This window comes from Apaloderma vittatum, unplaced genomic scaffold, assembly GCF_000703405.1.
Source record: "Apaloderma vittatum isolate BGI_N311 unplaced genomic scaffold, ASM70340v1 scaffold39158, whole genome shotgun sequence".
Lineage (NCBI taxonomy): Eukaryota > Metazoa > Chordata > Aves > Trogoniformes > Trogonidae > Apaloderma > Apaloderma vittatum.
This window is the reverse complement of record NW_009732033.1, coordinates 377-13,089: the sequence shown is the minus strand read 5'-3', so window position 1 is coordinate 13,089 and position 12,713 is coordinate 377. Positions and strand designations below refer to the sequence as shown.

General features: G+C 52.2%; 1 protein-coding gene across 1 annotated transcript; it reads right to left on the bottom strand.

Annotated features, from left to right (window-relative positions):
• Positions 1–896: 896 nt before the first annotated feature.
• Positions 897–9,485, bottom strand: LOC104278411 (elongation factor 1-alpha 2). The gene is made up of 6 exons (XM_009875372.1): positions 9,304–9,485; positions 7,998–8,294; positions 3,803–3,953; positions 2,135–2,391; positions 1,813–2,047; positions 897–1,248 (listed from the first exon to the last, which is right to left on the bottom strand). The coding sequence occupies exons 1-6, from the start codon at positions 9,481–9,483 to the stop codon at positions 1,121–1,123; spliced, it is 1,248 nt and encodes a 415-aa protein (XP_009873674.1). The 5' UTR covers positions 9,484–9,485; the 3' UTR covers positions 897–1,120.
• Between the last annotated feature and the right edge of the window lie 3,228 nt (positions 9,486–12,713).

Genomic DNA, 12,713 nt, shown 5'->3' with positions numbered 1-12,713 from the left:
CCCCTCACCCCCCCCCCCTTCACCCCCCTGCCCCACCGTACCACCTCCCGCTCCTCCCCACCTTCGGTGCTCCCACCCTTTCCCCCTCCAAGCTCCTGTTGCATTTTGGTCAGCCCTAACCACTCGGCAACCATGACCTTCTGGACTGGCACAAGGTGGAGTGGGAAGAGGCACAGTCCTTGCCCCAGGCTCCAAGTTTGCAATGCGAGCCAAGACACCATCCTGGGTGAAGATCATGAGTTTTGGGGCTTCTTGGGAGTCCTGAGTCATGTCTGGGCTCCAGCACTTGGCTGGAGGGAACATTCCTGTCAGTTTGCAGTTTGGAAAGGGCTGGGGGAACCACCATGTGTGAGGCCAAGAAAGGTGCAGAGAAAAGGCAGCCTTGGCCACTTTTTCCAAAATTCTGGGGAATTATAAAGAATAAAAGGGATACTGCCAGGAGGCATGGAGTGTGCTACTGTTTCTCTTTAAATGACATAAATGTAGGGGGTTAATTTAAGCTTATTTTCATGGAAAAATGGTCCTGATAACTGACATTAGAGGGTTGAGCATGCTAAGGAGAATATCAAAACCCCAGACTGCTGCAAGAGCAGCCACTACTTTAAGCTGAGGGGATCAGACCAGACACCTGCATCGATGGAGAGGTGGGAGCTGGGGAAGGGCTGGGCACTGGGTGACACCCTGAACACAGGTGCCCACCTCTCCTCCTTCCTCCAAATTTCCGTGCGCCCGTCCCCACCATCTGCTCTAAGTGGCACCACACAAACCCCAGCAAAACCAGCCCCTCTCAAGGACAGACACACACACAGAGCTCCACACCTTTCAGGTTGGTTGGTTTGGTTTGGGTTTTGTTTTTTTGTTTTGTTTTGTTTTGTTTGGGTTTGGTTTTTTTCCACTGTGGATGTTGTACCAGTTTTATTGGTAAAATTAACATGAAGCCTCACAAACGCTGGAACATGCTTTTCCTTTTAAAGAATTTCCACTGGACCTTAATGGTGAGCATCCAGTCGTTGACATATAAACTCTTACAAGCTGATGTGCACACATGCGCCCGGGGGAGACGGTGGCAGCGTCCTGGTGTCAGGGATGGTTTCTGCGCGATGCACTGGGAGCCCACGATTCATTTGCCAGCCTTCTGGGCCTTCTGGGCAGACTTGGTGACTTTACCGGCCCCACCGCTTTTCTTCTCCACATTCTTGATGACGCCCACGGCCACAGTCTGCCTCATGTCACGGACAGCGAAGCGGCCTGTGGGGTGGAGAGCAAGGGGATGTGAGGGAAACGTGGCCACCTTGCTTTTCCTAAGGCTGAGCTCTTCTGGGTGGGCAACGGTGGGATCTCCACCCACCACGTGTTATCCCTGTCCTTGTATAAAGGACTATTTATTAAAAATAAACCACATCTACTCTCCGCAAGCTCCCAGCATTGCTAAAGTTCCCAGATATACAACATCACCCAAGCAAAGCGTGGAGCTTCCCATATTCCTTCCAACGAGCAAATCTCCCTCTTTCTTTTCCTGATCAGTTGTGCTTTAGAGCAGAAATGGGGAAGCTGAAAAACTTTTCTGCATGCAGAAACTATCAGGGCTTTGTAACCTTGACGGAAAGGTCCTGTTGCTCCCAGCCCTGCCTTTGGAGTTCCAGCTCAGCAAAGAGCTCATTCCACCTCACCAACCCCCAGTTCATGCATCAGCTTTTCTCCCTCCCCAGTCTAACTGGTGGGGGATCGTGGGAGAGGCTCAGAACGTTTGGTGTGAGCTCTACACCCATAGAGCCCCCTCCACAGGAGACCTCCAAAGAACCATTCCCTTACCAAGGGGCGGGTATTGGGAGAAGCTCTCCACACACATCGGCTTGCCGGGGATCATCTCCACGATGGCCGCGTCACCCGATTTCAGGGACTTGGGGTTGTCCTCCAGCTTCTTGCCGGAACGCCGGTCGATCTTCTCCTTCAGCTCGGCGAACTTGCAGGCGATGTGTGCAGTGTGGCAGTCGATGACGGGTGAGTAGCCGGCGCTGATCTGGCCGGGGTGGTTCAGGATGATCACCTGGGGGGGACAAGCAGTGTCAGGGCAAGGCTGGGAACCAGAGGACGGTGGCAAACCACGAGTGGTGGCACCACCAGCTCTGCTGACCTGAGATGTGAACTGCGCTGCCTCCTGCGGCGGGTCCGACTTGCTGTCCCCGCAGACGTTCCCACGGCGGATGTCCTTGACGGAGACGTTCTTCACGTTGAAGCCAACGTTGTCCCCAGGCAGAGCCTCGCTCAGGGCCTCGTGGTGCATCTCCACGGACTTCACCTCGGTGGTGATGTTCACAGGTGCAAAGGTGACCACCATGCCGGGCCGCAGGATGCCGGTCTCCACCCGTCCCACAGGGACTGTGCCAATCCCTGTGAAGACAAGGACAGAGCAGAGCAAAATTAACTTGCTTGGCTTATTCCTGGGTCATAGCCTGGCTGCAGAAAAAGCAAAATATCTCCAGTGGTTTTCACCACAGACATTTCATTCTTGCCCCAAAAATCTCAGTTTTTATCTGCAAGATCAACACTAGGGTCTTCAGAAATACCGTGATTCCATCCTTTCTACCCAGGGTTTGTAAAAAAGGAGTAACACCATAATCAGAAGGCCCTGAGCAATCCATGTGCCCTGAGAGCTCTTCCTTTGCAGCAGCTGTGGCATCTCCTGCATGGAGGACTGGGCACATCGCAGCATGTGTGCAGCAACACGCTCCACATTCCTGATGGCCACAGCATCAGCAAGGGACAAGACCCAGTTGTGCCAGGGAATAACAGTGGCTAACTCAATGAAAGGGATATTCTACACCTGGTGTCATCAGGAGACTTTGGGAAAAATCACCTTTGGAGCCAGGTGAAGAATGATTAAAAGAAACAACCTTGAAAAGAGGTTGACTGCACCCATCCACTCTTCCACATCCACCCTGCTGCCTCCACCTCCCCTCTTCCCGCAGTGCTTCTGCTCTCTTCGAACTTGCCCCAGGGTAAAACCACACCTCCTTGCCCCAGCTGAGCTAGGAGAGGACACAGACCTTCCCACTGTCATTCATCTCCATTGCAAACAAAAGACTGTGTTAAAAAGCCCGTGAAACCCTACGTTCAATCCCTGCCTGTTTTCTGCAGTGGATGTGTCCTTGGAAGAGTGTGAGAAAGGGCTGGAAAGGGCTGCACCCGCCTAATCTAGGTGAGTCAGCAGGGCTGCCCCTGCTGCCAGCAGGTCAGAGAGCTCACAGAGTATTTATAGCTCAGGAAAGTGTGCCCACCATTGCTCCAGAGGGAAAGGCAGATGCACCGGCTGCTGCACTCCCTACATGGCTGGCACCATGGTCCAGCTCAGCAGACAGAGATGCCGGTGATGGACACCAGCATTTGGGAGGCCCAGGTGGACGATGGCCAAGCTGCCATGCACCAGCCTCACCGGTGGCCCTCCCTGCTGGTCTTGTCCCTCATCTGTGTCGCAGCACATTTTTTGCTGCCTCCAACTTGCCTTGCTAGCCATGAACTCTGGGATACTCAAATTTGCAGGTGTTTTTGGCATCACACATTCCCTGAGGACAGCTCAAACTTGTTGCTCCTCTCCAGTCCCTTGGCACCTTTGGCCACGTTTATGTCCATCCCAGACAGCCCAGTCTCAAGTGGGATGTTTGTCCTAGAGCCACCACCCGTCTCCCCTTCTCAAGTTTGAAAAGTCCAATCCCTCCAGTTTCCTAATACCTGGAAATGTCATTCCCAAATTCCTACGGAATGAAGACTCTGGTTAAAACACAGGGACAAGACTTCTACTCACCTCCAATCTTGTAGACGTCCTGGAGGGGCAGGCGTAAGGGTTTGTCTGTGGGGCGAGTCGGGGGCAGGATGGTGTCCAGAGCCTCCAAGAGGGACACTCCGCTGGCGTTGCCTTCCTTGCGCTCCACCTTCCAGCCTTTGAACCAAGGCATCTGGAAACAGAGCAGCAGCAACATGCACTGAGTGTGTCTGTCCTCAGCATCCAGAGGTGGGCCCAGAGAGATGTCCCACCAGGTTCGTGGAGTCAGTCCAGCCTTTGCCTGGGAGCTGGAGAGCTCTTTCCACTCTACCATCCCTGTAGGCTTATCTGCACCCCTTTGCTCAAACTCCCCCTCATCTTCTAGAAACATGCAAAACATCCTTTAACAGGAGAAAAAGGATGGAACAGGTTAAAATCAGCAAACTCACAAACCCCGTTTCCAACAGCAACCCATGGCCAGCTGCCTGGATCCTGCCCTCCAGCAGCTATGCCTCCAGCACAGGGAGGACAGGGTCTCCAGCCAAATCTGAGCTACGAAGCACCCAACCTTCAGTCCTGGGAACAAAGTTTTTACAAGATGAGCCCCAGATGGACACTTCTTCCCACTTTCTCCTGCTATCACCCCTCCAGTGTTTGGATTTTGGCTGAGGAGAATGCTGGAAACCCAGTGCTTACACTGGGGCTGCTGAGAGGGAAGGATTGTTTCTGCTCGTGTCCTGAATTGAACTAAAACTGGCCAGAAAAGAGGCAGAGAGGTAGGGAAATGTGCTCAGCAGAAGCCATGGTTTAGTTCAGGGGTGATACTGCACATCTGGAATCTGCAGCAATGCCTGGGGGTTGCTGGCAAGAAAAATTCAGTCCTGGGTCTGAAACAACCTTGATATAACAGAGATCAGAGTTTGCAAAGTCATTCTCCCTTCCTCTGCACAGAGAACCTCAGACATTTTTCTACTTAGATGCAAAATGCTACCTGTGTGCCCCAGCTCCATCGCATGGATGTGGCTTTTCCCTTAGGCACCAACACAAGTGGCAGAGGGCACTGGACACGGTGCCAGAATGAGGGGGGGAAGTGGACCCCCAAAGTGCCTCCAGTTTCACAGCCATCCCTGGAGGACAGGGCTGTGCCAAGGCTGGTTTCCTATCCTGCAATCTCTGCCACTTTTGGGAAGGAGCAAGGGAAAGTGCTGGGTCCAGGAAGGGAATTCATCCTGCGTGGAATGTCTTCAGGTCAGCCTCCTTCGGAGGGTCACATCTGACACCATTCGCCTTCCTCAGTAACAGTGACAGCAGGAGCCTTGGGGACACTTTTGCAGAGGGATCCTTCCCCGGGCACTGCAGCTATCGCCGTGCAGCTGGGCTAACAGCTTGGCAAAACGATAAATCCATCCAGCCGATGACGGAGCCGCATGTGATGCGCAGCATGAGTCAGAGCTTCCCTCCAGCCTGCTGTCGCACAGCCCCAAACGCCGGGCGGGCGCCGGCGCCTGCAGCCGCCCTGGCAGCCACCCACCCACGGGCTCTGCTCTCCAGGGTGACGGCCACCCATGTGCCCACAGCTCCCAACCCACTGCCCTTGCATGCCTTGGGAGCATGGAGAAACGGCAGCCTCTGCCCTGTGACGTCTGCCTGTCAAAGCCATCCTTTTCCCTTTTGACGCTTTATCCAGAAAACTTCTGTCGCCTTCTGGGAGCAAATCCACTCTGCAAAAATTTGACATGACCCTAGAGTGAGAAGCATCTGCAGAACCTGGTTTGTGCTGCCTCCTACAGCCACCCAAGAGAAACCTCTCTTACATATTTTGCAGATCTGCTTCCCAAAGAGCAACTCTTATTCCACCATTCCCATGGCAAAGGCAGGATCTCACCAAACCTTGCAGCTGGTGAGGCTAAGCTGCAGGCTCAAGCCCCCACAAATAACAGCCGAGCTCCAACCCTTTTGCACCCCAAGGGCTTTCCACAGAGCAATTGCCTTTCTCTGATTTTACCCAGCCCGTGTGTACCCATCCTCCAGCATTGAGGCTGCAGCCCCAGGCCACCACAGATCGGGTGCTTTTGGGTTGCGCTATCCCACGGGGTGAAAGTCTCCCAAACCACGGGGAATGGCCCAGTTCTGTCGGCTGCAGCAACAAAAAGCTGGCTTCACGTAAAAGTCCATTTGCCAAAAAGCTCTCAAAAGTCAAACTTTGGTGCAAGCGCAGCCCAGACATCATTTTTCTGCAGTTGGCCTCGGGCTGCTGTGCAACGGGGATGTGGGCTGGAGTGTCCCACGCAGAGCTGGCTCCAGCCTGACGTATCCTGGCACCTCCCCTCGCCCGGAGGTGACAGGAGCTGCAGGGACGTCACAGCTCTAATCCCCACTTTCTGATAAGTTCTCTGACAGACAGACAAATCACTTGACTGCCTTGTGCTTTTAGTGAAACCTCACCAGAAATTGCAAGCAGAAAAAAGTTAGAGCTTTTTTGGGGCGAGGAATGGGAGGAGAGAGATCTACATCAGCTCTCCTGCTCGAGCTTTCCTGGATGTGGTGCAATATGGGGAGGAGGAGTCTGTCCCAAGCTGGTGACCTGGCAAAGGCAGGATGGGGACCTCCTGGGGACCTTGCAGCCTTGCCAGCAAATCTCATGCTGATCCAGACCTTCAGCCAGGTTTTCTTCCCAATTCCCCAGCTCAGGCAGCTCCTGGGACCCCACCCTGGAGCCAGCTACCTCCTTAAAGCAGAGAGGGGAGTTCTGTTGGCCTCTGCCTTCTTTCAGGAGGTCCATCACATTGAAAACATGCTCTGAGACCCATCCAGAGGAAGGGAGCCAGCAAGCCCCATCCTGCTCCGTGCCTCCCCTTTGCAGCCTATTAATAGGAGAATTGTTTGGGATCATCTTCCCGGCCCAGCAGCTGCTGACATTTGGATCCTGTCTGATTTGAAGCACCCAGGAACTATGTGCTGGCTTTGGCATGGCCGCAGCTGACCTTTATCCCAGCTCTGCTCCTCAGGGCACAAGAATCTCCCCAGCACCCCCAAAATTCCTTCCTTCCTTCCAAGCTAGCTCCAAGTGAGCTGCCTTTCCCGTGCAAGGCTGTGAGCTGCGTTTTGTGACGGTGTGATCTTGCATCGGAGCGCTATTCTAGCTCAGGCTCGTGATCCCTGACCTCCCTCGGTTGCTGCTGTGCTCATACGCTGCCTCCCTCGTCACAGAGCCCTGACCCATAATCCACAGGTGAAGTCCTAAAACCTCCCTTAAGCATCATATTTCCCATTGGCTTCACGAGAGATTGCTGGGAAGGTTCTGCTCTCAGCAACTTCCTCAAGGTCATCCAGAAGCCAGCAGGAGAGTAGGGACCTTCCTCTGGCCAGAGCTTCCCAGACCATCATTTCTTTAGAAGACTAAAGCTGGGGTAGCTTTTTCTCCAAAAAAACAAAGTCAGAGTAAAAAACTGCTGCTGGCAGCCTGTCTGCCAAGAAGCTCCCATCCTTCTTCAAGCTCTTCCTTCTCCCTTGCTGTCTTATGAAATAATGACAAGCACCCACCCAGAGCACCCTGCCTTTGTATCTCCGTCATACCCGTCACCAATGCACCGAGGGAGGGGCTTGGTAAAGATCAACTGGACAAGGAGCAGCCCCAAATCGATGCTCTAGGAAACGATGGTTTTGGCGCGTGAAAACCTGGTACATCCTTAAGAAAAATTGACCTTTAGAAATGAGATCCCGGCACAGGAACTAGAGGTGTGGCCACCACAGCTTCCTGCAGCACTGATGAGAAAAGGTACCTGATACCCAAGATGTGGGAGCCCGGCTGCACAGTGGGAGCCGCTCCAAGCTTGTGACCAGATCATGTTATTTCCCTCAGAAAACAATGCCCGAGAACACTTCCTGCTGAGAGTGACAATTGCTGTGGATGGCTCTAACGTCACCACGGGCCTGACGAGACGCAAAATTTTCGAATCACATCCCAGAAGCAAAGCCATCATCTCCTGAAGATGCTCATGTTTAGCTCCTGGGCTGTCTGGCCATGGTACAGCAACCAGAATACCCACGAACAGTGCGCCCATTCATCCCGGCTCAGCCTAGGCTGAGCTACGTGACAAACGCGTCTGTGCCGGGAACGTGGGGACATCACGCGCGACAGGCGCGTGGAATATGCCCGTGGTTTTCAGAGCCTGGAGGTCAGCCTGGATGGGGATGGTCTGGGTTGGGGAAAAAGTCTAAGACAGCGCACACTTACGTTGGGAGAGGGCTCCAGCATGTTGTCTCCGTGCCAGCCTGAGATGGGCACAAAGGGAGCTGTGCCTGGGTTGTAGCCGATCTTCTTGATGTAGGCGCTGACCTCCTTGACGATCTCATCGTAGCGTTTCTCGCTGTATGGGGGCTCCGTGGAATCCATCTTGTTGATGCCCACGATGAGCTGCTTCACGCCCAGGGTGTAAGCCAGCAGGGCGTGCTCGCGAGTCTGCCCGTTCTTGGAGATTCCGGCTTCAAACTCGCCGACGCCAGCCGCAACGATCAGGACGGCACAGTCAGCCTGGGAGGAGAAAGCTAATGAATGGCTTCTGTCCTGCCCAGAGAGCACTGCTCCTGGTGACGCCCCTGAGAACTCTGAGGAAGCCCCAGATGAACGCTGCTCAGGGCTTGGACAGACTCTCCCTTAGCTGCTACCCATAACCCTGCTGATCTACCTCAAAACTGACCCATGTTGTTTCAGACTTGCCAGCTGTGCACGGTTTGTGGGTTGGAAACCAGGGTGAGTCCCTCCAGGACTATAACCAGGACCTCACCTTGAGCATCCAGGGATGAGCAGAGAAGGCCTTATCTAAAAGCCTGCTGCAGGCTTGCAAATAACCTCCCTGGGTGAAGGATGAGACTCCAGTCATGGAAACTGTGTTTTCCAGCAGAGGCTGCCTGGATTTGACAGAAAGCCATGCCCAGCCCAACTGGCATCACAATGGGAATCTCTCTGGGCATGCACTGGGGCTCACCCAGCACCTACCAGCCACAGGGAGATGCAGAAATGTCCTGTAGTGTGAGGATGGGAAACCACTCTACCCTGGAAGGGTAAACCATGGAGTTTGGCATTATGATGTGGTTTGTGGGACAAAGACAGCTGTTTCAAGAAAAAGGAAGGAGAAAAGATCCATGGATCTCCTTTAGCCAAGAAAACCTAAGGGATAGTCGGAAGTTTCTTGTATAACTCAGTTGGATGAGGCTAAAATAATGTGGAGATATTCTCACAGAAAGGCTTGCAGCATCCCACCTCCCAAAGAGGCTATGTTCATCCCTGCTTCCTCAAATGAAGTGGAGAAAACCACCTCTCTGTGCCCAAGGAGGCCCTTTCTCCTAGGATCATGGTGTGCTGGGTCCCTTGGTGTCACCCAGCCTCTTGCATGGACCCTGCTCAATGCTCCTCGATGTCTGCAGTCTCAACTACCCACATCCAGAAGGACTCCAACAGCACCTACATGACCCTGGGCTTGTCAGCAAGCCTCAGTCTCCCACCTCCACCAGCCCCCTATCCCCTGGCCACCACTTCTCACCTGAGAGGTCCCAGTGATCATGTTCTTTATGAAGTCCCTGTGACCCGGTGCGTCAATGATGGTGATGTAGTACTTGGTGGTCTCAAACTTCCACAAGGAGATGTCAATGGTAATACCACGCTCGCGCTCGGCCTTCAGCTTGTCCAGCACCCAGGCATATTTGAAGGACCCCTTCCCCATCTGGCCAACACAAAGGCAAGAGCTGGTGAGAAACCCAAGCCCATGGCACTGGTGCCAGCAACCCACTCTCAGGAGAACATCTTGAGCTCACATAGGCCACATTGCAAATATTGAAGGCAAAATTCCCTAACTTCAGTGGCAGATACGGTCTATTCACTACTAAATACAGGTAAAAGGAAATATTGTCCTCAACGGGCTGGAGGAGAGGCTGGAAGAAGTGAATTTGTGAATGGGGCTGGATGGGCAGGAGCTGGAGCCAGTGACCCATGAGGTCTCCTCCATGAAACGTCGTGGTTCTGCACTGCCACTGGGAAATCACGCTGGTACAGAATTATACAGCAGTGGTGAAAAGCTTTTTATTGTTGCATTTTAATCTATTAACTGAACCTGTGAGACAGTTGGTCAGTAAGCAAAGGCGTCGCTGCATGAGTGAGCCCAGAGCTGGCAGGGGTGTAGGAGGGGAATGGGTTAAAAGAAAATGAAATGTGAGATGGTTGCTACGAGCAGAATAGAAATGTGATTGATTTTTGCCACAGAGTGTGTGAATTCACATGAAAAGCTACTTGTGAGCTGCAGCCAGACCAACTGTTGTTGCCAAATGGCCAAAATCTCAGCCAACATTGTAATGCATAAAACCATGCTGGGTGAGATTAGCTGCAGTAAATCTCTCTCTGTCCTGTGATAAAGCACATTCCGTGGTAAAACCACAATGTCACTCCTGCACCGCTTTCTCCATTGGGTTGGTGTCCTTTGAGGTCATGCCATCAGGGATTGCCGCACTTCCCCTCCTCCACCTCCTCCAGGCACAGAGGTGGTGCTCCCAGTCTGAGCTGGGATCCTGCCAATGTGGACATTGGGCAGGACAGGACCAGCCCATGCGCTGGGGCAGGGTGGGGAGCCTGGCTTGAGCAGAGGGTTAACAGGCATCAGCTCTTGGCCTCAGATGCAAGGGTGTTGTGGGTTTTTTTCAAGATGGAAAATGGAATTTAGGTCATTTGTGCATGATTTAATGGGCTGTGCAAGGTCAGAGATGTGACACCCTGCTCCCGTGCATCCATCCATCCATCCATCCATCCATCCATTCATCCATCCCGGTGCTCTCTGCAGCAGAGGCTTCTACTGGAGCATCAATGTGTAAAATTCATTCCAATCAATTATAAATCACTGGTCCAGAGGGAAGCGCTTCCTGATCCTCAATCCTCTCCAAGCAGGTGAAGGCAGCACCGCGTCCCAACCAATCCTGCCCACGCTGTGCCGGATGGCTGTTCTGCCCTGGCTCCCACACTCCAGCCCAAGGAATTAACGGTGCCAGCTCGTTTATGTAACAGCTGAGGGCTGCAATGACTTTGCAGCTCGCTCTCGAGGATTACTGGCAAAATCCTAAAGGCAGGGGCAAGGCTCCCCCTTCTCGGAAGGGATGCCAGGTTGGGAGCATGATGCCCCATCCCCATCCCCAGTCGGGAGTTCTTGCACCTGCAGAAAGGACAGTCGGGTGGTGGAAAAATCCAGACTCAAATCTCTGTTCCTAAACATCCTCCTGGCATCAGATTTAGCGAGCTGGAGCTTGGAGGTTAACTCTTTCCAGTACGTACATCAAACCCTTCTCTTACTCAAGGAAAAGGGTCGTTGGAGATGGAAATGGCAGAGGTACACCAAGGAATTTTGTGCAAGGCACTAATAATGAGTAATTCTCAAGCAGGAGCTCAATCAGCACATCTCACTGCCTTTGACCCATCGGAGGCCTGTCCTTTCACTTCTGGATGGGGAAACTGAGGCACAGAGCAGACCCCCTGCTCTCCCATGGGACCCGAGCAGAAATCAGCACCTTATCACAGGCAACCATGCCCATGGGCACAAACAGCCTGTCATCTCGTGTGGAACCCCCCCAGAACTCAGCATTGTATGCAACGCAAAAACAAATGAGATCCTTTATTTGGCGGTTTCCCTCCTTTCACAGGGTATATTCAGTTACCCAGAGCTGTTGTTGGGAAAAAAAAATAGGGTATGATCTAGCTTTGCACAATACCTTCCCTGTTCAGTGCCAAAAACAGCCTGATTTTCCCTGATCGAAGGGACAGCTTTCTATTTGGAGACCACAAATACTGATTATTTGAAAAAAAAAACCTCAAACCAGACGAACAACTCTTCTGGGGGAGATACTGTTACCTCCGCCCCTGAGTCAAAAAGGAAAAGTAATCCTTTCCCTTAAAAAAAATAAAAAATAAAAAATTTAAAAATTAGACCCTGGTTTTGGGGGTTTTTTTGGGTGCACGCAGGCCTCCATTTCCTGCGAATGCCACCTAATGGAAGAAAAAACCCTTCTCCAGCCCTGCATCAGAAAATGGAGTCTGTAAGCTCAGTCAATAGGCTATTAATAGCAGCCTCCAGTCCCCGCGTCTTCTGGCAAGTCAGTGAAAGTGGCTGTTCAATTAAAATAGCCGCAATCGCATCCATGATAACCTAATCACGCCAAATCCGGAGGCAAAAGGAGGGGGAGAAATCTGCGGAGGGGATGACAGCGATGATTTTAGAACAAGGGGGAGAGGGGATGTTTCGCGCGAAGGAAGGAGCTGGAAAAAAGGGAAGCAGGAAGGTGGGAGGTTTAGCTGGGATGCTATCGGCAAATTCAAAGGGTTAAGACAGGGAGCAAAATGTCTAATCAAGAGTGGCAGTTCTGTAAACTTTTTTTTTTTTCCTCCATTGAAATGTGGGATCTTGTCCAGAAAATAAAGAAAAGAGAGGGACATCTGCATTAAAGATTCCTGGAAGGATGATGACAAGTCATCTTCTGACACCTGCCCTATCAATAACCCAATCGGGCTTCTCTCAGCTCACCCACCTCTCTAGAATTTACCGTCATTAATTTCTGAGAGCTTCCAATTCACACTTTTCTGCCCAAGACTATTTCTTCCTCTTTAATCTCTGCGTTTCCCACATTATAGGCATTGGGTGGTGCTTTCCTGTGTGATACGCACGTACTGTTAAATCGCTATAAATGCCACCCTTATAGGAGTTAAACAAAAGGATTTAAGTTAAATGCTCAGGCTTCATGCCAGCTTTTCTGTATTTAAGGCTGGCAGTCGAGGTGCGTATCAGACCACCCGCCTGAGAGAAATGGGAATGGGTTTTTTGGTAACAAACTGGATCAAACGAGTGGTCCAGCTGATGCTGCTCCTCGCCCCCAGCAGGCACTGGTGCTTCAGAGTTGAAATTCAGAGAGTCCTGCACTA

Coding starts and splice junctions, on each gene's coding strand:
- LOC104278411 (XM_009875372.1), bottom strand. CDS start 9,483: ATGGGGAAGGGGTCCTTCAAATATGCCTGGGTGCTGGACAAGCTGAAG. Junction 8,295..9,303: donor TGATCACTGGGACCTCTCAG/GTGAGAAGTGGT, acceptor TTCTCCTCCCAG/GCTGACTGTGCCGTCCTGAT. Junction 2,048..2,134: donor CAGCGCAGTTCACATCTCAG/GTCAGCAGAGCT, acceptor TGTCCCCCCCAG/GTGATCATCCTGAACCACCC.